Source organism: Dreissena polymorpha, chromosome 4 (genome assembly GCF_020536995.1).
Source record: "Dreissena polymorpha isolate Duluth1 chromosome 4, UMN_Dpol_1.0, whole genome shotgun sequence".
Classification (NCBI taxonomy): domain Eukaryota; kingdom Metazoa; phylum Mollusca; class Bivalvia; order Myida; family Dreissenidae; genus Dreissena; species Dreissena polymorpha.
The window spans coordinates 11505401-11529400 of record NC_068358.1 but is presented as its reverse complement, the minus strand read 5'-3'; the positions used below and the strand labels follow the sequence as shown (position 1 = coordinate 11529400).

At 38.4% G+C, this 24000-nt stretch overlaps 3 protein-coding genes across 3 annotated transcripts in view; all 3 read right to left on the bottom strand.

Annotated features, from left to right (window-relative positions):
• LOC127879036 (uncharacterized) overlaps window positions 1-24000 on the bottom strand; it is a 465202-nt gene that overhangs the window by 211465 nt on the left and 229737 nt on the right. The window lies entirely within an intron of this gene.
• Window positions 1-24000, bottom strand: part of LOC127879042 (uncharacterized) — a 484339-nt gene that overhangs the window by 412825 nt on the left and 47514 nt on the right. The window lies entirely within an intron of this gene.
• Window positions 8315-10174, bottom strand: LOC127879034 (collagen alpha-1(XVI) chain-like). The gene is made up of 2 exons (XM_052425626.1): window positions 10096-10174; window positions 8315-9717 (listed from the first exon to the last, which is right to left on the bottom strand). The coding sequence occupies exon 2, from the start codon at window positions 9659-9661 to the stop codon at window positions 8498-8500; it is 1164 nt and encodes a 387-aa protein (XP_052281586.1). The 5' UTR covers window positions 9662-9717; window positions 10096-10174; the 3' UTR covers window positions 8315-8497.

The following is a 24000-nucleotide window of genomic DNA, read 5'->3' as shown; positions in this document are numbered from 1 at the left end:
GTGTGCTGCATAATAGAAATTATTCCTGTGTATTATCGTATGAAATAATCTGCACAGATTTATGGGTTTTCCAATCTGCGTATTTGTCTTGTGAATATAAATATACGAATATCTCGTTTAGTTGATTTTCTGTTACAACTCCTTGTGAACTTTTATTCTAGTTGGTTATAATTCATCAACGTTTATCTGTTTTGAAAAAAACAAAAAACAAAACAAATAAAAACAAAAAAAACAAAAACAACAAAGATCATTTATATTTGCTTTCAACCATTTAAACGTATTTGATCATAAAATAAACTTAATATTTCATGTTTATCGACTTTATTTTGCACACTTAACTTGACCCAAAGACTAACGACTCCAAGCTTAACTGGCAATAAAAGACTTGAGCATTCCATCAGGGAGCGTTATTTATTTACTAACATGCCTTGTAACGTGTCCATAGTAGAAATAGATTCGTCACCATGGTGTATTGTTGCGATGGTTATGAAAAAAGTAAATATCCAAAGTAATTTGTTAACCACTCACGACTCCAGTGAGTGACATCCACAATGTCTTGTTCCAATGGTAGCATAATCTTAAAATTATGTACTTTGTAAAGGGAAAAGCGAGAGAAACGTAATGTATTAACATATTTTATTCGTATAAAATAGCAGCAAACCATACACATACAAACATAATACATGACAAACAGCCTCATAACGTACATAACTCATTATTAAATAATTTAATCGGATTTCCATAATGTAGAAATTCTAAACGATTGGTTAACCACCAAACAAACTGCCAAGTATTGACTGGAGCAGTCCGTTGATAGGGTTGTTCGGGGGAGTCTGGGTTCGGCGCACCGGAACCATTTGCATCCTTCCAAGGGGCGGGAGGAAACGTTGCATGGGAGGGACGTTTGCAGGACTGTTCGGCAGAGAGCCGAGCAGGCCTATTGGGTTTCCACTACCGATCCTAAACGCTGACCTCATAGCGTTTCCAAGAGCACCCAGTGGATTCTGTCGTCTGACATGGACGACAGTAATGCCAGATCCTGTATTAGAAGGCGCGTGCGCAGTAGGTTCGCGCTCGGGTGTACCGCGTCGACCGCCTCTTTCCGCTGGGTAGTCGACTCTGTCCCTACCAACATTCCCAGGGACGTCATGTTGTAGATGTACTCGCCTGTCTAGACCTCGACCTCGAAAGGGGCGGCGAGGTGGTATCGGAACGTTAGGAGTTCCCGGAATTACCCCAGTGGCAACAACCGGTCCGATCGATATGCGATGTCCTCCAAAAGGCTGTACACGACTGGGTTGTCTATTCAGAGGATTTCCGTGCTTCCCTGGAATGTCAACATGTGCTTCAGAATGGTCTGCTCTTAGATCGACTGGGCGGCGATCGCGTGGGATTTCTCTTCCTCCACTGAAAGGACCACTGGAATGAAAACCTGGCACTTGCAGGGGCACAAGCGGCGAAATTCCGAATCCTTGCGTACCTGGTAGCGTTGCGACGGGAGCAGAACCTTCTCTGCGTACCCCGGCGATGTGACCTTGGTTGCCATGCTCCCTGGGCATATCAACGCGGACGTTCCCCAGCGGAAAACTTGAGACCCCGAACTGTGGTCTTGGTTGAAATCCTAACCCTGGGGCGCCGAAAGGCCCTGGAAGTAGCGAGCCTTCTCTGTGAACAACCGCAGCGTGGCCTTGGTTACCTTGTTCGCTGGGCATATCGACGTGTGCATTACCATGCGAAACTCCGGGGCTACCTAACTGACCGGTGGGCGGAAACCCAACACCAGAAGTACCGAAAGGTCCTGGCGAATGAACTCCTTCTCTGTGAATAACCGCAGCATTTCCTTGGTTACCGTGCTCGCCCGGCATGTCGACATGGACATTGCTGAGCGGAAATCCAGACCCATCGAGTTGTACTTCATGTTGAAATCCATTCGTGCCGAAAGTTCCCGTCCATTCGCGGTGTACTACAGGAAGGTTACCCGGGTTGCCATGTTGACCGGGCATATCGACATGTACACCACCCATTAACTGCCCAACGCCAGGAAGGCCACCAGATCCACCGTGAACACTTCCTATTTGCTGAGTACCCGGTACATGCGGTGATCCGGTTTCTCTATGAATAAGTGGGACATTTCCGGTATTTCCGTGCTCTCCAGGCAGGTCGACATGAACGCTGCCGATAACGCCCTGGGACGGAGCGCCTGGGTTCAACACAGCGCCGGGATTTAAATGCTCTCTATGGACCAGGGCAATGTTAGCGGTGTTTCCATGCTCGCCCGGTTGGTCAATATGAACGTTCATTCCCGGAAGTGACGGCCCTTTATTTAAAATGTCAGTGGGATTGAAGGGCTGTCTGTGAACAACTGGATGTGGACCAGTGTTGCCATGTTCGCCTGGCATGTCTATATGGACACCTCCAACAGAATTCGGTTGGCCGTTATTGTGGTGTATGGATGACGGAATCGTAGTATGTTCATGCTGAGCTTGCATATCAACGTGCACGTTCACAGAGTTTGAGCCGAAAGTTGGGTTAAGAACTGCTCCGGTGTTTAAACCTTCTCGGTGAACAACTGCCGTACCGCCAGTGTTGCCATGTTGCCCAGGCATATCGACGTGAACTTCACTTGACGGAAACGTTCCTTGATTGATAACATTACCGAGGTTTGACGCGCCTGCAGTGAACTGCGGTTTTCCAGCAACAGGGATCTCAGTTTCAACGAAAGATGGGCGCCTCCTGTTTCCGGTACGTGTACCCCGAAGCGTCTGACCCACTTGTGTATCGGATCTACCACCCATAAATGTTACACCCGGTGGAAGTTTGTTTTCAGCCGGCTGCGATGGCTGCTCCCACGGAAGACCGGAGCTCCCGTCTTGAATGAAGCCGTCGAATGCCCCAGAGTTACTGAAACCATCGGTAGGTGCCTGGCTGACCGCAGGCATTTGGTTTTCAACTTCTTTCACGGCAACTGTATTTCCTGGACCTAATTGTACGCCGCCGGTGAGGTCAACGAATGGTGATAATTGTGAGGGACTTCCCGATGTGTGATGGACATTGTTTCCGTGGAAAAATATCGGTGGATGTTCGCTATGCACGCTATTAGAACGTGATTGCGCAATGTCGCCATGGCCGTCTTGAGGTCCGAGGAATCCACTCTTGAACTCACCGGAAGCAGACGACTGATCCAACATGGCGGTATCGAGGACGCTGGCACCATTGAAAATGTCGGACGCGCCTACAAAACCATCTTGTGTCACTGGAAAAACCAAACATCCATTTATAAATCGAAAATACTGTGTCAATTTGTTGGCAATATACAATTTTTTTTCAATTATTATTTTGTATTATTTATGAAAAAACATATCGATATCGTTTTATAACTAAAATATTGATAATATTTATAACAACAAAAAGAACAAAAACAACAATAAAAACTATAATAATAATAATGATGATAACAATAATGATAAAAATAATATTTATAATAATAATAATAATAATAATAAAAAAAAAATAATAATAATAATAATAATAATAATAATAATAATAATAATTATTATTATTATTATTATTATTATTATTATTATTATTATTGTAATTTTAACATTAATAATAATAAAATAATCATGATAATTATAGCAATAATGCAAGATGATAATTAATATGAAGAACTAGCAATTAATATTCAAATACAATTCAATGTAGTTACCTGAATTTTGTCCATGTACTTTCGAAAAAATAAACAGTGAAGTAACAAGAAAAAAATCAATATTGGTCCTTAGTAACGTCATCTCGCTAGATTCAATGATAGAAAGACTGTGTTAGCTTAGCTTATATATAAGTGCAAGAATTTTATTTTTCCTCTAAATAAGCGTAGTAGTAATGACTGTTTTGTCGATGACACAGGTATGGTACTTTATGCCTCATTAATTGCCGACCAATAACTTACCAGAGTAAAATCATTCTATTTACAAACCGCAGTTTACGCAACGTTGATAGTAAATACGTTAAGCTCAGTAGCGTTGGCGGGCTTACTTACATGATTGGCTACTGGTCGACGTCAAAGAAACCAATCGCACGTGACTATCAAACTTTATATTGTCACGTTATATCATACCTGGATTTTATAACCTGCGTGTACACATAAGTGCTAAAGTAACTTGGTTTGTAGAAGCACGCGTATTAATAACTATTTTAAAAATAACCTCCCTGTCTTATTTCACGTTTTGGTAAATTGACAAAATAAAAAAAATATTTCAGATTCGCAAAGTTTGTTGCAGTTTTGATATTTATGACGAAACAGTAATATTGAACATTTACCATGCTCTAAAACATCCAGTATATGCATCTTTTGACGATTCAAAACCTGAAAATTAAAAAGCGCTGCAACACAAAACGATTGAATTATTTGGAGAGTTTTGTTGTTGTCGATATATTTTGTGATACTACGGGGATGGCTTATATAAAGTAATACCCCAATCAGGTGTAAAGACGGATGGTTGAGTGGTCGAGGCGACAGATATTTACTCCATTTACTCCAGAGGTCAGTGGTTCGAGCCCTGTTTTTTTTTCTTTCTTTTATAGTATTCATGTATTTTACTGGAGCTTTTTAGATCCAATGTTTACATTTATCAATATAAAGCATATACTGACAAATTTCAAAACATGCCAAAATCTGTGAAAAGGTCCCTGTAAGTGTAGATCTCTTAATTGTATACTTAACAATTCTACATTATTATTGCAAAAACATCGTATGTTGACTTCGTATTTCTAGCTTCAAAACTAGTCTTATTGCAAGAGATTTCAATTGACACACCCCTTGTTTAAAGATATATTAATGCAGTGTATTTTATTTTATTATGCACATGAGTTTTGTTGAATAATGGGCTCCCCGTAATGAAATATTAACAGATCAACGATGTTGTGAAAACTACAAAAACAATAACAGTACAGCTCTATCATAAAGTTACAGTCCTGTTATGAACATATGTCAAATTTCAGCATCATATTTAACAAATGAATGTTGTTGTTGTTGTTGTTGTTGTATAGGTACTTCACAGATGAAAACTTATATAATGATACACTCAACAATTAAGCAAACACCCCTCCCCTGTGGTAATTTATTTATATGTTACCTATGTAAAGCGCATGTGCAGATAAATGGATGTTGGTTAGTGCCATCTACCGAAAAGAATTTGCAAATTTTTTAATTTGGGGGTGGGGGTGTGGTTATATGGAGTACATAAGAACAGTCTATTTTTATACCTCAATGGAAGTTGAGGTATTCGTATGGCATCTTAAATTACCGCGACCGAAACCGCATAGATTTCTTCTTGAAACATTGATAAAGATTTTAAACTTTAAATTTGTCGTAAATAGTACCTTAACGTTTTAACCCTTTCGGTGCGGGAACCGAATTTTAAAGGCCTTTGCAAACAGTTTGGATCCAGATGAGACGCCACAGAACGTGGCGTCTCATCAGGATCCAAACTGTTTGCTATTCTGATAGTGTTCTTTGAAAAAATAGAAGAAAATGCTAATTTTAAAAATTCTGCAGACGACATTTTAGCAGACGACACATTTCCCAGCATGCAAAGGGTTAAACAAGTTCATAAATAAAGGGTTAAGCATTTACAATGTATATACCCTAAAAAGGTTGTAATTTTCGTGCAAAAAGGTTGTAAGAAGTTGTGGAAATAAGAAATTGTTTGAACTTTCTCTACTACGCCTGTGTTTTGTGAAAATATTGCTCGTAAAATAAGCAATCTCATTGGACAAAATCCCTCGAACACACTTAACGTTTATTACAGCATTACGTCTTTTATGCAAAGCGTACTGTACCATAAACATACCACTTTTGGTTTTCATTATGGTGTCAATAAATGTCTAGATCTTGAAGCCGGTTCGTTGATGGATGAATATAGACGTTACTATCAATCGTGAACACAGTTTTTAAGCCCACGCTGTGTAGTTAAATTTTACCAAAATAACGATTTGTTTTTGGGGCGAAGAAAACCTGTGAATAGCGATATAGGTGATATTTTTTACAAATAAGGAGAAGCTATATATCATTAGTCATCGGTTCTGTTAAATGGGGCCTTTTCACGCTTTGGTAAATTGACAAAATAATCAAAAATGGTTTCGGATTCGCATGTAGTCATGATATTTGTGAGGAAACAGTAATACTGAAAATTTACCATGCTCTAAAATATCCATTATATACATCTTTGGACGATTTAAAACCCTGAACATTATAAAGCGGTGCAACGAGAAACGATTGAATAATTTGGAGAGTTTTGTTGGTTGTCGTAATATTGCGATAATACGAAGATTGCATATCAAAAGTATAAAATACATCACTTATTGTATGAGCACGGATGGCCGAGAGGTCTAAGCGATAAACATTTACTCCAGGGGTCAGTGGTTCGAGCCCAGTTGAGGGTTACTTTTTTTTTAAATATTATTCTTTTTTCTTGAGCTTTTTAGATCACATATCTACATTTATCAATAGACAGTATTTAATGTCAAACTTCAATACATGCCAAAATCCTTGAAAAGGCCCCTTTAAAGTCCCTGACACAGTGCAACGAATAAGCGAATGTGCATTGAAACGAATGGTAAATGATGTTTCAATATATTTGTATCGTAAGTTATAAGTTTTTATTTTCAAAACTTTTAACTTTAAAATTATGCGGGTTATTATATAAACACTTTTCAATCACGTATATGCTATGCATGCATCCAACCTTTCTTTAACATTCTGCGTTCGTGTATAACAGAACATAACGTCAATGGAGCGGATGTTAATGTATGTATATAGCTATTATTGTAAAGCGTTTAGATGTTTAGATTGCGATCATCAATTTAACCAACAGGAAAATGCAATTTTTTTTACACAGCCAGAAAGAAGGGTCGATCACTCAATTGTTGAATGCTTATAAGAACTTGACATTATAGCGAACTAATAGTTTAATGCATCCTATAATATTGTATAATGTCTCACGCGATAGTAGGTATGTAATGAAAAAAATGTTTCAAATATAAAATTATTTTTAAAATAAAAATAAAACATTTTTCAAATTTGGCACAAAAAAAAATCAAGAGTATAGGCATCAATACTGGTAAATATGGTGAACTTGGAAAGTGTGACTAGGTACTGACTTCCGTGACATGATCGATATAAATTCACAACGAATATACTACATATTTCGAAATTCTCATCCATCGCATGACATATCGACTTTCTACTAAGACTTTTTAGTAAGACTTTGGTTATTTCAGGTTCATTAAAAAGACCTAGATGGCAATGTGTGACTCGTTGTTGTATGTATCAGAAGGAGTAAAGCGCATCTAACAGTTCAGTAGCAACATTAACTCTATCAGTGCTGGAACCGAATTTTGATGGCCTTTGCAAACAGTTTGGATCCTGATGAGACGCCACAAAACGTGGCGTCTCATCAGGATCCAAACTGTTTGCTATTCTGATAGTAGTCTTTGAAAAAAATCGAAGAAAATGCTAATTTTTGAAATTCAACAGACGACATTTTAGCAGACGACTTTCCCAGCATGCAAAGGGTTAAAAAACGACATTAACCACGTTCTTATGGGTAAGTGTGCACTGAATTTCCTTCAATAAAATGTATTCAACTATGAAGTTTCATGTTGACACCTTGGATAATTTTCGAGTTATGCACTTGACAGACCTTCCGATAGACGCACGAACGGCCAGACGGACGCCGGGTTTTGTGAGGAGTAGTAGAAAAAATACCATAGTTTTATGAGTCATGAAGATTTTTTCGCGAGCCTTTTATAATTATTTATGACCGTTCTTTTTCAGCGTTTGTGAGCGAGACAAAATAAAACTACGCTACATAGAGCTTTAACGAGCAAACAAATTAAATAAGAAAATATGCTTTCATCACATACAACAGGCTTATAAATGCACTCCTCGTTTTAATAAGCCCTTTATACAATTTTACAGACATTCAGAAACTGTCTAATTATTTCTGAAGTACACGGGACAACAGTTAAAAATATTGCCCCGGATGTTGAAGCAAAATAATTTGACAGACTGTTCCAAGGTGCCAATATAATGTGAGTTTTATCGCATTCTTCGTATATAATAATAGCACCATGTAGTAAAGCAATAATAGTAATAACAAAAATATTACTTTGCACAACGTTTTGCGCAAATTGAGTATATAAGGCTTTATAGCCAATACAAAACATGTGAAGTCACTAAATGTTGCCATCTTTCTTTAATAAAGTGCAAGTTCCATGGACACAATAATGAACAGCATTTTCTGGTTCAAGGTGCAATGCAACTTAAATATATGTACTTAGAAAATGAAATTGAAGACATTAATATTATATTTTTTTATTCGCTTCAAGGGCGACATATATAATTATTCACTGATAAACACCAACATTACATACATCAATTTAATATAATTATATAATAAAGTAGGATTTCCATAAATTAGAAACTGTCAACCACTGGCTAACCCGCAAAAAGATTGCCGAGTACGGAATTAATAAGCCCGTCAATGGGGTTAACCGGGGGAGGATGGAAGTGGCGTCCCGGAGCAAGGTGAATCATTCCAGGGGGCGGACCAAAATGTGGCGGTGGAAGCGGACCAAAACGTGGCGGCTGTTGGAAGTTGTGTGGAACCAGGTGCACCATCCCAGGAGGCTGACCGAAATGTGGCTGTTGAAAATTTGCGGCATTATTTAGTAGAGAACCAAGCAGATTTCCCCCATTTCCTCCACTGATTCCGAACGCTGACCTTAAAGCGTCTCCAAGAGCACCCAGTGGATTCGGTTGTCTAACTTCGATGACGGTTATACCAGATCCTGGATTTGTAGGCGCAGGTGTGGAAGGTGGATGCTTATGTTCGGGTTTACCGCTTCCAGATCCGGGATTCGTAGGCGCGGGCACAGAATGTTCGTGATCATGTGTACCGCGTCGACCGCCTCTTTCCGCTGGGGAGTCTACTACCGGTAAGTTAACACCAACTGGTCCTAAAAGGTCATCTTGGAAACGTCTTCGCCATCCTCGACCACGCCCCCGGGGGCGGCGAGGTCTCAATGGATCGTTCTGAGTTCCCGGAAGCTCATTGGTGGGAAATACAGGTCCGAGTGGTATACCAGGCCTGCCTATGGGATCGCCGTGCACCCCGGGATGAAAACCTTGCTCTGGCAAAGGCGCAATCGGCGAAAATCCAAATCCTTGCGTACCTGGCAATGGTCCGGTGGGAGCAAAACCTGATCCCCAGAGGTCCACGGTAGGAAGCGTTCCTTCTCTGTGAACGACCGCCATGTCACCGTGGTTTCCGTGCTCACCTGGCAAATCGACGTGTACACTACCTATCGGAACTCCTGGGCTACCTGGCTGATCAACATGTCCCGGGGACGGAGCTCCTTCTCTGTGAACGACCGCCATGTCACCGTGGTTTCCGTGCTCACCTGGCAAATCGACGTGTACACTACCTATCGGAACTCCTGGGCTACCTGGCTGATCAACATGTCCCGGGAACGGAGCTCCTTCTCTGTGAACGACAGCAACGTTCGCTTGGTTACCGTGCTCTCCGGGCAGATCAACATGGACGTTGCCGAGCGGAATTCCGGAACTACCGCCGTGGCTTACATGAGTAGGATCCAACATGGCGCGATTTATAATGTTTGACACGTCTACAACTCCATCTCTGCGCCTTCCTGTACCTGTATACATAAACGATCATTTCAGTATGGTAAACGGTGAACACATTAACATTTGTCTAAGGAGCAAGGTACTATATACGAATACACAACTATTTTGTATAGCTTGTATTGAAAAGTTATTTAAGTTTGTTGAATTGAATATTAGTTTGTATTATTGTCCTGAATTATTCGTTTCTTGGAGAAAAAAAACACAATAATAACAGATTATAATTATAATAATAGAAATAATAATAATAATCATAATAATAATATGATGATGATGATTATGATGATGATAATAATAATAATTATTATGTATAATAATATAAAAATATAAAGTCTTTTTACAACAATTCTAATATTATAAAAAAGAATACATTCAAAATGCGATAAAATTACCTGCATTTTGACCGTGTACTTTCCAAAAACTGCACAGTGTTATAACCAGAAATATATCAATAGTTATTTCGACTAGCTTCATCTTGCAAGACTAAATGAAAGACTGAATGAGACAAGCTGATTGATATATAAAAGTTTGTTTTACCAACACATTAGCGAATTTGTAATGACTTTTGTGCAGGTGAACGAGTTTAGTATATAATGCCCGATTAATGATCACCGATCAATCACCGATCGACAGTCATACGATTGTTCGTCAATTTGCCAGTCGATATTTACGTCAAAATAACGGCTACTGTCTTAGCGTGACGCGACCTAACGTTGGCGCTTTACTATCGCAATTTGTTATTGGTCGAGCCCACCAATGATAGATTGCAGGTTTATTTTCGTGCGTGTAGCGATTAGCTGTTGAGGTGAAACCCCTTTCACAAACGTTTCGCAGCTTCTTGACTTATATTGACAAATAATAATACTCATAATACATTTTGTTTTATGGTCGAGTTTGAATTGTATGTGGTTATTATTTTGCATTTATGCTAAACACAATGTTAAGGATGCGACATTTTAATGACATACCTCACACCGAGCTTTAGTGGGCACGCGAATGTTTTTTTAGTTAACATTAATTTTCATCCAAACTAAATATTGACGCTTTACCAATTTGACTATTATTGTGTGAACGGTCATCGAAAGAGAAACATATATAGCCATGGCATAACAAGCATTCGAACTTCATAAATATGAATAGTTATTTTATAACAATTATTTTAAAATCACTTATTTGTACCTCATTATTGTTTTATGTGATGCTTGAATGATTGTGATTTTGTAGAAATTGTGAGGCGTTAACTTCGCATCTCTTTCTTTAAGTCTAAATATAAATTAGGGGGGTTAGATCTCAAACACCTTATATTTCAACACACCTATATTTAATTAATTTTTATGATTTTATGTACATGCAGTTGTTATTTGTATACCAAGTAAAGCAGGTAATTTTTGTGAAAAACGTTACGCTTATTAGAATATATTGACTAGTGGCAGAGTTTGAATGTTTTCGTAAATTTTACGAAATATTTATTGAAAAGAAGACAATTTCATTCTCCACGTGAATACAGTCCACGTCTTTCACATCACGGTTTGTACGCCTTGTATGTAAAACATTGTGTACATGTATATTGTACTTAATGCGTGTGGTAACCATTAAGATGTCATTAAATGTCCACATCTGGTCGCCAATACGTTGTAATCAGAAACGCTGACACATTCAGGAAATTTGTTTTTTTACAGATCGTGAGACGAGGAATGAAGGATAATGTTGGAAAAATGAGAATTATTTTTGGGGCGCAGAAAAAAATGACAAACAAGAAATGTGACCATTTATTCAAATAAAGCATTATTTTTTTACACATCAGTTCTGCTTGAAAATGTTTGTTTGCCGCTACTCGTTATTTTTCGCATATATTTTGACTGAACTTTAAAATAATTCGAGAGATTAAAGATGCGGCTGTCGATTGCTTACGTTCGTTTGTCCTTATATGTACTAACACAAAACACAATGAGTGCACGGCAGTGGTTCGCAATGGCATAACATTAGCAGACGGTCACTATTTAGAATTAATTTATTATGGCTCATATTTTAGCACGTCGCTCTGGGATGTGCGTACAGTATCGTTCCAGATTTGACTGTACCATCCGCAAATCAGGGACGAAAATTTCCGCTTTTATGGAATGTTTCGTTTAAAGAAAATTTCATGTAAAAGAAAATCGATTTAAGGCGGAAAGATTCGACCCAGATATGCAGGCTAACCTGGGACGACGCTTTAAGCACAATAATTAATCCCGAGTTCGCATACCGTGGCTCATTTACATTTGCAATATTAAACATTCAACAATAGTTATAAACATCATTCAAGGCGATTGATTTGCGCTTTGGACGTTAAGATTTTTATTAGAAACGATTTTTGTAAAATAGTTTTTCTGTTATTCTGCTTTGTCGGACCGTATTTGGTACAAAAACGAATATGGTACATTTGTACCATATTCGGCCGAATATGGTACAAATGTACCATACTCGGACCGAAGATGGTACAATTTTCGACCGAATATGGTACAAACATTGTACCATATTCGGTTGGAATAAGTTTTTCTATGCTCGCCAAAACGTATTTGGTACATACCAAAAAAACTCATAAAAATGAAAATGGCCTACGTATATGGTACATAAATTATGTATTTCTTAATAAATGAAATAGTCTGCCGATGTGTAAACTTTTTTTCAAACTCAAATACATTGTATTAACCTAATATTGGAAGTGACAAAAGTATCATCATCATCATCATCATCATCATCATCATCATCATCATCATCATCATCATCATCATCATCATCATCATCATCGTCGTCGACGTCGTCGTCGTCGTCGTCGTAACTAGCAGTAACAGAAACAGCTAACCTAACCACACTTTACATGGATTTTGCTGGTTGTGAAACTGTTTCGCCGGCTAGCTCAGTCGGTTGCGCGTCAGATTGGCACGCAGGCGGCCTGGGTTCGATTCCCGGGCGGGCCAGATACTTTCGTGGAGATCATTAATAGCAATATTCAAATTTTTAAAACTTTTTTTTTCGAAAGTGTATTTTCACCAAAATCCGATTTAAGAGATTTTGAGCTCTTTTAAATGAATATATCTCTCCAAAAATAAGGATGTTTGACTGGCTGCTTTAGACAGGTGTGACTGTATTCCTAAACATTACTTTGTAAAGTTGATTTGACGTTCCGACGTCATATTGCTGAGAAGCCGACAAAGCTTTGAAGTTTCCGATTTTTTCTTTGATAACATGCCGCTTTAAAAAGGCGGGAATTTTGCACACGAGTCTTACTCAGAAGTCAGTAACCATATTTGACTTGGCGGTCGGCAAGAAAAGTTGTGATTTTCGACTAGAAAGAATTGAAATCCAAACTTTCTTCAAACTTCAAAAGAATTCTTGACAGTAAGTACTGTACATAATTTTAATTTTCAGTTGTCTTAATATGCATTGATGTTTTAACATGCATTGATTTTTATGTTTTATGCCCCCCCCCCCCCCCCCCCCTCAGAGTGCATTTGCAGTTGTCCGTCCGTCTATCCAATTGTCCGTGGCATTCCTTCCGGGTGCGTAACTCCTAAACTGCTAAAATATTTAAGCTACAGTCATTTTTTTCGAAAGTGTATTTTCCACCAAAATCAGATCGAGCTCCTGTAATCTGTAGATTTGAACATTTTAAATTTTATGGAGTTTATAGGTCTTTGACCTTCGAACCCTGCCTAGTCGTGACTTCTGGTGAGCGACCTAGGCCCCCAGGGCCCCTTCTTTATATCCCTTCCATCCACGTAGCATTGGTTTCTACAGACCGTTTGTCCGTTGACCGCCATAAGTTTGCCCGCTATTTTTCCCCTGAATTTGAATTCGGTTGGATTTCAATGAAACTTTACATGAAGTACTTGCTACTTTCATTGCGCATATTGCCCGGAAGTTCGGATTGTAAATTTTAGCGGAGCTATCAGACGAGTGATTTTAGCTCAGCTCATGTCGTGAGACATTCGTTTTCGACACGCGGTGTTCAATACAAGCTCTATTAACTAATGAAGTATAAATGTATAATAACTTATTATATTATTTCAGATGAAGGAAGCAATTAGGAGAAAAAGGAAGCAATTAGGGTGCTTGCCCAGGTCGAAGTACGACATTATTGTCAGATGTTTAAACGGATCGTTCGATGTCCCTGTGAAGAAACGGACACCTGAAGAGAATAATTGTTTGGCCATGATTAGAAAACGTAAGGACTTCGAGCTTGGTGACCGGGGTTCTTTATTGTGTGGCGGAAAGCAAGTCCTTGTGAAAGAAGATCTTCCTAGATTTGTTGAGAAGATGTTCATGGAAAACAAAGGATGTGGAGCAATGGTTATTTACAACAAACTGAAAGTAAATTACACGGGGTTCTCGGAACAAGCTATCCTTGAAATACTGTACAATAGCAAGTATTACCATGAGAAGTATCCGAGATTTACAAACAAGCCAAAGCCAAAACCAATTACAGAAGAGGAACCAGGCAAAAGATGGCAGATTGACATAATTAACATGAAAAATCAAAGTGTTAGCTACAAGGGGTCCACATACAGTTATATTCTACAAGTCGTGGACGTTTATTCTAGGTACGTTATGCCAAAACCCCTGAAAACGAAGAGTTCGCGTGAAGTTGCAAAGGCATTAGAGGACGTGTTGATGGTTAACCTTGCCCCTGACATCATCCAATGTGACAACGGACTGGAATTTAAAGGCCCTAGTATGAAACTTTTGTTGAACAAGTACAACATCAAAATGATCAATAGTAGGCCGTATCATCCTCAATCACAGGGCAAGTGTGAAAGGTCAAACAGTGTTATAAAGGCCAAGATTCTATTTGCAACAAAAAGTAAATGTGGATTTAACTGGGTCGAAGGGCTTCAAGATTTAGCCTATGCCATAAACACAAGTTTCAAACGAGTTCTTGGGGGTCTCACGCCCTTTGAAGCCTACTACGGAAGAAGTCATGTTTTTACCAAAGAACGTCATAGTTCTCGTGAAATAAAGAAAACCATACGGCGAGCAAATAAAAAGGCTTACAGGTCGCTGTTGAAAAACGCAACTTCCCCAAGCAAGTACAAAGTAGGAGAGACAGTATTAATTCGCTATCCCTTTCGAAAATCCAGGGTGCCAACCAAAAGATATGTTATCGAAGGCAAGGTAGAAAAAGTAAAACGAAATGGTGTTTATATCGTGTCATTTCAAGTACCGAACAAACCCGAACTTGGATTCGTAAGCAAATCGGTTGGGGTCGAAAACATGACTAGCCTAACTGTTGCGTTAGAGAAACAACGAAAAATTAAAAAACATTCATTAAAACAGAACCGCTCAGAGAAACAAAATCACAGAACTAAGTACTATCATGTTTTAACACACCATGAAAATCTGCAGTTGTTGGATGAGGTGAATATTGCCATGGACCCAAATCCGGATGGAAATTGTCAATTTGCTGCTATATCGCATCAACTTGGTAAAATTGGTATATACAAAGACGTAGATGCTTTACGTAAGGAAGCAGTCCATCACATTGTAGAAAACAGATATTTCTATGAAACTTTTGTCTATGATGAAACATTTGATGAATACGTTAAGAATATGTCTAAGAATGGGACATACGGCGACAACCTCACGCTCATTGCACTTATGAGAGAATATAATTTGCAGTGCCTGGTAGTTTCTACCCGAGGACTAGAACACTCATCAATTGTGTCAGCAGATGGAAAGTTCGATGGTGATGTTGGAACAATTGCATTGGGGTATTTCCCAGAAGGATTTGGCATGCATTACGTTAGTATCCGTATCAATCAACGCGTGTACAAGGACATAATATCACGCTTAGAACAGTCGTATGACAACGGTGACTCTGGCGACAGCGCTGCGTCTGGCGACAACGCTGCGTCAGGCGACAACGCTGCGTCTGGCGACAACGGTGACTCTGGCGACAACGGTGACTCCGGCGACACCGCTGCGTCTGGCGACAACACTGCATCTGGCGACAACGCTGCGTCTGGCGACAACGGTGACTCTTGCGACAACGGTGACTCCGGCGACAACGGTGACTCCAGCGACAACGGTGACTCCGGCGACAACGGTGACTCCGGCGACAACGCTGCGTCTGGCGACAACGGTGACTCCGGCGACAACGCTGCGTCTGGCGACAACACTGCATCTGGCGACAACGCTGCGTCTGGCGACAACGGTGACTCTTGCGACAACGGTGACTCCGGCGACAACGGTGACTCCAGCGACAACGGTGACTCCGGCGACAACGGTGACTCCGGCGACAACGCTGCGTCTGGCGACAACGGTGACTCCGGCGACAACGGTGACTCTGGCGACAACGGTGACGTCTCTGTGTGTTCAGCCCTGAAAGAGCTTCAAGATATGATAAACAATAGGAGGGCACAGAAGCGAACGACTTTTCCATTTCTGATGTTACCACTTCACATTCAAGTTGAAATTTTTAAGTTCTGCATACAATCAAACCCGTCAATCCAGTTTGTGTTGGCGAAGGTCGGCAAACCCTTTAGAGATTTAATAAGGTCAATGAGTTTGCAAACACCTAGAATTTACATTCGGCCGGATATTGGACTAGATACTAGTAACAGAAATCCTGTTAGCGTTCGTTTCCTATTAACAAGAGCGGGCAGAAACAGCGGTCTTATTTCGGCAATAAAAGAAATCATCAAGGGGCCAAAATGGGCAAACGCATGGCTGCGTTTGCGTGTTAGTGGAATCGGTTGGTATGATATCATAGATGTCATGTACAGACATTACAGGTGAAATATACATGTATATCGGTGTTTGGAAACCTGTTATGTTATTTTTGTGATTGATGATTATGTTCTTCTACCGGAAATTTGTTGTCATTTGCTCATTTACTGGTAACTTTTTACGAAGCACATTTGGGATATTTTGGCTGCTACTAAAATGAATGTATATATGTATATTATGTCTTGTCAAAATGCTACAGTTGGATTAAAATTTAAATGCTGTTCTATGTTCTTCAATATTACTTTGAAAAATCCTGTCAGTATACCAATAAATGAAAAAAGTACAAGTTTGTTGAATCTCTTGAATGAAACAAATTATAAAATACAAAATGTAAAATGAATATGTGATGATGATGATGACAAAACATTTGTGATGATGATGATGGTAAAAAAATTGTGATGATGATGGTGGTGGTGATGATGATGACAGTGGTTATGATGATTGGGGTTTGATGATTGTGGTGATGATGATGATGATGATGATAATGATGATGATGATGATGATAACAAACGTTTTGGGATGATGATGACAGCGATGTTTATCGGACGATGATGATGGTTATAATGATGATGATAAGTTTTTAGATGATGATGACGGCGATGTTTATCGGCCGACGATGATGATAATGATGATGATGATAACAAAATATTTGTGATGATGATGATGGCGATGTTTATTGGCCGATGATGATGATGATATTCTCATCGTCGTCATCATCATCACAACATCCTCATTATCGACCGAAAACATCGCTGTCATTATCGTCACAAAAAAAACTTTTGTGATCACCATTACGATCATGATAATGGATATGATGATGTTGGTTTTGATGGTGATGATGATGGTGGTGTTGGTAAAGATAACAACGATGATGATCATTGGGGTGTTGATAATTGATGTGATGATGATGATGATGATGATGATGATGATGATGATGATGATGATGATGATGATGATGATGATGATGATGAGATAACGATGATGATGATGATGATGATGATGATGAGATAACGATGATGATGATGATGATGATTACGATGATGAGTGTGTATCATATTCGGAACGAATGTGGTACATTTTTCATCCGAATATGGTACAAGTTTGTACCATATTCGGTCAGGCATTTTACCCCAAAACTGCAGATACGTATATGGTACAATTAGACAGTTGTACCATATTCGGCCGAATATGGTACAAACTTGTACCATATTCGTTTTTGTACCAAATACGGTCCGACACTGCTTTACGAAGCAACACCGCGAAGAGAATATTTCAAACTGCGCTCACAACAATGAAGCTAGTATTTAATTCAGCCAGGCATTGACCAACACCACGCATGAGCGACCACATTCAAAAGGACACCCATTTGTTTAATTAAATCAAATATGAAATATCTAACAATGGATTTACATATTAATAAATTACAAACTGTTTAAATAGCGCTTACTTGATGTTATTAATCATCTTGTGTATTTCAGTTATATTAACTCACCCGTTTCCTGGACTAGCTGCTGTATCATTAGTAAGTGCAGATACTTATGCCGGTAACTGACAACTGCTGTACTTGAATTTAAAGTAGGGAGAGATTCCATAAGACAGGATTTTATAACCGATCCCCACACAAAGTCATGATGCCGGTACTGAGATCGATCCTCTGATGTATTGAGTCGTGTTCAAAGAAAACTGGACATAATGCATTTGCGGAAAGTGTCGTCCCAGATTAGCCTGTGCAGTCCGCACATATTTGCTAAAAAAGAGACTTATTTTAAACATAAAACACTATAAAAGCGGACAGTGTCGTCCCTGATTAGCCTGTACGGACTGCACAGGCTTATCTGGGATGACACTTTACGCACATGCATTAAGCCCCGATTTCCCAGAGCAAGGCTCTATTGAGGTACGGTCTACCAACTGAGCAAGCCGGCCTTATCTGCTTCGCTTATCGCTGAAATTAATTGGACAGTGTTCTGGGAAAACTGGGCTTAATGCAGCGTAAAGCGTCGTCCCAGATTAACCTGTGAAATCAACACAGGCTTATCAGGTACAGTTTCCGCGTTGAAAGAATGTCTCGTTCAAAGAGAGTGTCTTGTAAATGAAATTTCATTCTTAATGGAAAGCGCCGTTCCTGATTAGCATGTGCTGAATGCACATGCCAATCTTGAATTACGCTGTACGCACATATATTTAGCCGAATTTCACCAGAACACGGCTTTACAATTTGGAATGTAGCCCTTATATTTTTAGAAAACGTCTTCAATATATTTATAGATTTCACGCATCTAAGTTACGATTATACATATGGTGCCTAGCGAGGCAGCGAACATGTTAATTAATTACTATAAATCAAGTGAAACTTTATTGGTTCAAAGAAAGGTGTCGCGTTATTCATTAAAGTTTCGTTACCTCATGAGCTACATATTGACTTATTGTTGTCAAATTATATAAATTATTTTGAAAACAAAGGATATATTATCAATATCAAATTCATGTTGCATTTAATAGGACATCAATTTCGAGCGTTGAATATGATAGATTGTTAAGACCGAGTAATATCAAAGAACAGTTACGCATGTTTTGTTCAGTTTGTACATAGTGAAAGTCAAATAAAATGTCTGTCTGTCTGTCTGTCTGTCTGTCTGTCTGTCTGTCTGTCTGTCTGTCTGTCTGTCTGTCTGTCTGTCCGTCTGTCTGTTAACTCGGAACCAGCTCCTATTCCTGGATGTATTCTTTACTATCCGGCAGTAGTTGACTAACTCTTTGATAAGCGATATTATTTTGTAAACTATGAAATGGAGCTTTTTAATGTTTTGTTAAAATTACAAATAAAAAAAATGTTTCAGATTTGCACATTTTCGTTGTAGTTTTGATATTTGCGAGGAAACAGTAATACTTAATATTCACCATGCTATTAAATAGAGGATATTTGTTGGATTCGGTGGATTATTGATTTTAATTCACGAGTGATCATAGAAAATAATATTTTCACGGGTGGCGCAGCCACGAGCGAAAATATATATTTTATATGATCACGAGTGAATTAAAATCGATAATCCACCGAACCCAACAAATTTTCTTTTTATTTTATGCTTGATTTCACAGTTTATATATATTGTTAAAGAGTTTAACTAAAGAATTTCGTTGGGAACATGAAGTCATTTCGTCAAAAAAATGACGTCATTTAACATAAATAGTGAAAATTATCGATAATTTTCACTGATAATTTTCATTGTTTGAAACAGTGAAATTATCAGTTTTAATTCACTGATATTTCTCTATAAACCTCCGGAAAGCATAAAATAAATATTCTTAACATGCATCTTTTGACGATGTAAAAACCTCAACATTATAAAACGTTACAAAAGGGGAACGATGAAATAATTTTACGAGTTCTGTTGTTATCGTTATAATTTATTTTACATTTCGAGGATAACGTATATGATGTATAACATACAACATTAAATGTGTGTGCACAGACGTCCAAATGGATTGTGATCTAGACTTGTACTCCAGGAGTCAGTGTTTCGAGCCCAGTGGTAGTAACTTTTTTTCTTTTATTATATTATTGTTTTGTACTTGGACTTTATAGTTCCAATATTTACATCTTGTTAAATAATTTAATGGCAATATTCAATACATGCCAAAATCTGTGATAAGGTCCCTTTAAAATCCGATAGTCTTTGTAAACTATTTACCATCCGAAAGTCTTAGATTAACTCTTTACAATCGCCTTGACAATACTTTATAATACCTACAAGTTACAGTGTAGTAAAAATTTTCAAAGACAGTTACAAAAATCATCTTGATTTTTTGGAAGACATGTTATCAGTTGAGGCAATCGTAAGTTCATTATTTTTCTGACCTGTATGCAAAGGACACATTGGTGGTCACTAAGAAACCACTGTTATGTCTTAATATTGAAAAGTACAGCGGGAAACTTGCGCGAAGACGGGTAACTGCAAAGTAGCCGGTTAACAAGATCGAAGTTAAAAACCAGTGAAGTTTGACGTGCACCAAGTTTTTTGTACATATACCGTAAAATACAAATGTCAATTTGTTAAAATTATTAATCGTAGAATGCTCTTCAAGAAACAGTATGGTTATGGAGTCAATACGTGTAAAGGTTGACTATTTTTTACTAAAATTGCAGGTTAAGCATTAAGTTGCACGAGGTTTTGAATTTGTATATTTTGACCTATAACAAACATCACTTAACATGCAGAATGGCTAATACTACTGTCAGCGCTTAGAAGCGGGAAGTTTAAAGCCTTTGATGTTAAAACCGATCCTCACACAGAATCAATAAGAAACGCAGAAAATCGATCTCCGCCTACACTGAATTGTAATTAATGACTTAAGTTTGTGTTGGTGTATGTTGTTACCATACATTAATTTAAGATATATTGAAAGGGCTGTTTGTCAGTATTTGTTTATAGATATAAGACGCTGTAAATAATGATGCGGAACAGAACAGAACAGAACTTTTATTTTCACCCAAGTTTATAACATATACAATAAGGGCAATATTACAAAGTTCAATATTAGGTACAATATTTTTACTTCCGATAATGTTTACAACAACAACACATAACATACAGTGAGAGTGGGAGTATTTGTTGAAGAATAAATAAATAAATAAATAAATAAATATAGAAGATATTGACTAAAAGTTTGTAGCATAAAGCCACACCAATACTCAGCCATGCTCATTGCCTGCGAATGATGTAACGGCGTGTAGTTTTGTAGCCCGATCAAGGATTCTTATATTATTCGTGATCTTTAACTTAATTTTTTTTTAATTAAAATGAAATTAAACATTTCTTCTCTTGCAATGTGGAGAATACATTTAATTACAACAAATTTAAACGGTCAATAATAACATGAGATAAAGAGCAATGTCATAACCATAAACAATCATGCAGTTATTAATGAAAAAAAGGCGCAGTGTCATCATTTAACCCATGGATATATATATTGTCAACAACTTAATGGTCGACATTGGCTGACGACACTCACACATAGATCACGTTATGCAACCGCAACTATTTAATACATTTATTAATTATCGTTAGCGTTAGTTATAGCCAAATAACTGATACATACATGTTATTTGAGAAACACGTTATGTCATTTGACGAAGATATACACAAGGAAGTTAATTTCCAGTGGATTTCTTTATTTCAAAACTCATGCGTCAATTGGCAAATATGATATGCAATTACGTCACAAGAATTGATCTATAGTTTTGACAAATGCATTTGAAAGACGTCGGTTATCTTGTATCACACATAATTCAAACCACTCGCTTGTTCAAAAATACCTATAATAAAATGTTATAAAAATATTGTATCAGTCTTTCTAGTTTTGTGCTACTTAACCATCTATACATGTACGTCGTGATAACGTATTATGAATGGATAAAATAATTGCACGCAATTTCCTCATATGTTTAACATGCCAACATAACAAACGACGACCTCACCGGAATACAAGTAGTTTATTTTAACACATTTATTTGTTGCTTTTAAGCCATCATCGACCAAAAGTATTAGCCACCGATGGACTCAGCAGCACTACGGTGCCTCCACTTCCGTTAATACCAGCGGGCTCTGGTCCAAAAGAGGCTGGATACATCTCCAGATCGTTTGGTTGACTTTTGGTAGATTCGAAATGGTTGCCGCGATTTATTTGAGCGTCAAAGGCTTTTGGCACGATTCCCGTATGAGTGGAGTACTGATGAGGAAATCGCCTATTGGTTCCTTGCCTGTTGTGGATATCGAATATCATTCCACCTGAGAGAGACAAAAATATGTAAGATTTGTATGTAAAATGCAGAAATCTTATTTAAGAATATGGATATTATTAGTAAGATATATAGACCTAAGATAAGAACACATCAAAGTATCTCGAAACAAGAACAAGATAAAAATCAAGCTAACTGTTTAGTGCTGTCAGGGGTTTTATTATATCAGGTGACTCGAAGCCGACATTGTGTTGACGTCTGTGGTTTAGCAAGTTTGTCAGTTGCGAAGGGAGATATCTTGGATACGATAAATCTGTTCCTACTCCTGAATGGCGATAACCTGGCTGTTGTGCTTCCTTGAGTAACATTGTATCAAGCAGTGTTCCAAAGTGACCCGTAGGCCCAACACCTGTTTGTGAGGGCACCGTACCCGAAAGGTGGCCGAGATTAATTCCATTGTCCCAATGACGTGTGTCGATCTGATTTCTTAGACCGACTGGCACAGTGGCCCTGTCTAAGACCATACCAGGGTTGATCCCTGCACTGTGCACAAGCGGTGTTGAGTTCGTATTTCCGTGCTTCACGGGTAAATCAATATTGGCGTCACCCACATTACTCGGTACTTTTCCATCCCTGTGTGAAGCATCCACTACAGCAACGGGACCGTGAGTCTGGTCTTTGGTTTGAAGGACAATGTCGACGTTTGTGTGCACACCCTTGTCCATTATATTGCCGTGAAGGAGAATTCCCGGATTGACACCTTCTCTGTGAACGATCGGAGTGGGGCCCGTGTTACCGTGCTGACCAGGCAAGTCTATGTGGACATCACTCCCGTGCGATGGGACTAGGGTGTTAATTGTGTTGACACCTTCTCTATGCACAATCGGAGTGGGGCCCGCGTTACCGTGCTGACCAGGCAAGTCTATGTGGACATCACCGCCTTGCCTTGAGTCGTGATGCATTATTGGAAATGAGTGTGGATTATGGTCCTCCCCTGGGAGATGAACGTGAAGACCCGTATTTTGAGATGGACCATGTTTTTTTCGCGCATCTATAGCGTCATTTTTGGGTTGAAATGGGTCTGCAGCTAGTCCTAGTTAAAGAGATACAATATGAACATTTCTCGCGGAAAAGCCACATCAATTTTTCGATAAAATCCAAAAATCATTTTAGACGAGTGTCAAGATTGATTTTTATACTAACCAGCAGGCTTTTATTTATTTACAATTAATGATTTTTTCAGAAACCACTTACTAGAAACTTTGTTATCTATTTGTTTGCATATATAAATAAATCAGACTTCACACTGTCTTTGCAGGCAAAACAATAGCAAATAGGAATAGTTTTGGAAAAACGCCAATTAAATCAAATGGCTTGAGGAATAGTTCTGAAGGAAAACTATGAGTTTAAACAAAGAGTTAGAATAAATACATTACCTATAGGCTGTCCAAATGAAGAATTTAATATTCCCACAAAACAACAAACCGCGAGCCACAATAAGCAACACATCTTTTAAAACGACGCAAAGGTAATGCATTGTGTTATTGTATGCTTTTTATTATATACATATTACAATCGAGCGTGACAAAGTGGCTAAAATAATTGACTATTATTTATCTTGCTTCAGATCATTATTTACGTAGACACGTTTACGTCAAAAACGTGGGCTCCGAATCAGAACAGATTAAGGTTTGACATATCATTGTGTAGCTATGAAGGTCGTGATCTAGTCATCGAATAATATTACGAGTTATTTTCATCGGTGTTGCGGATTGGACGAATGACATCA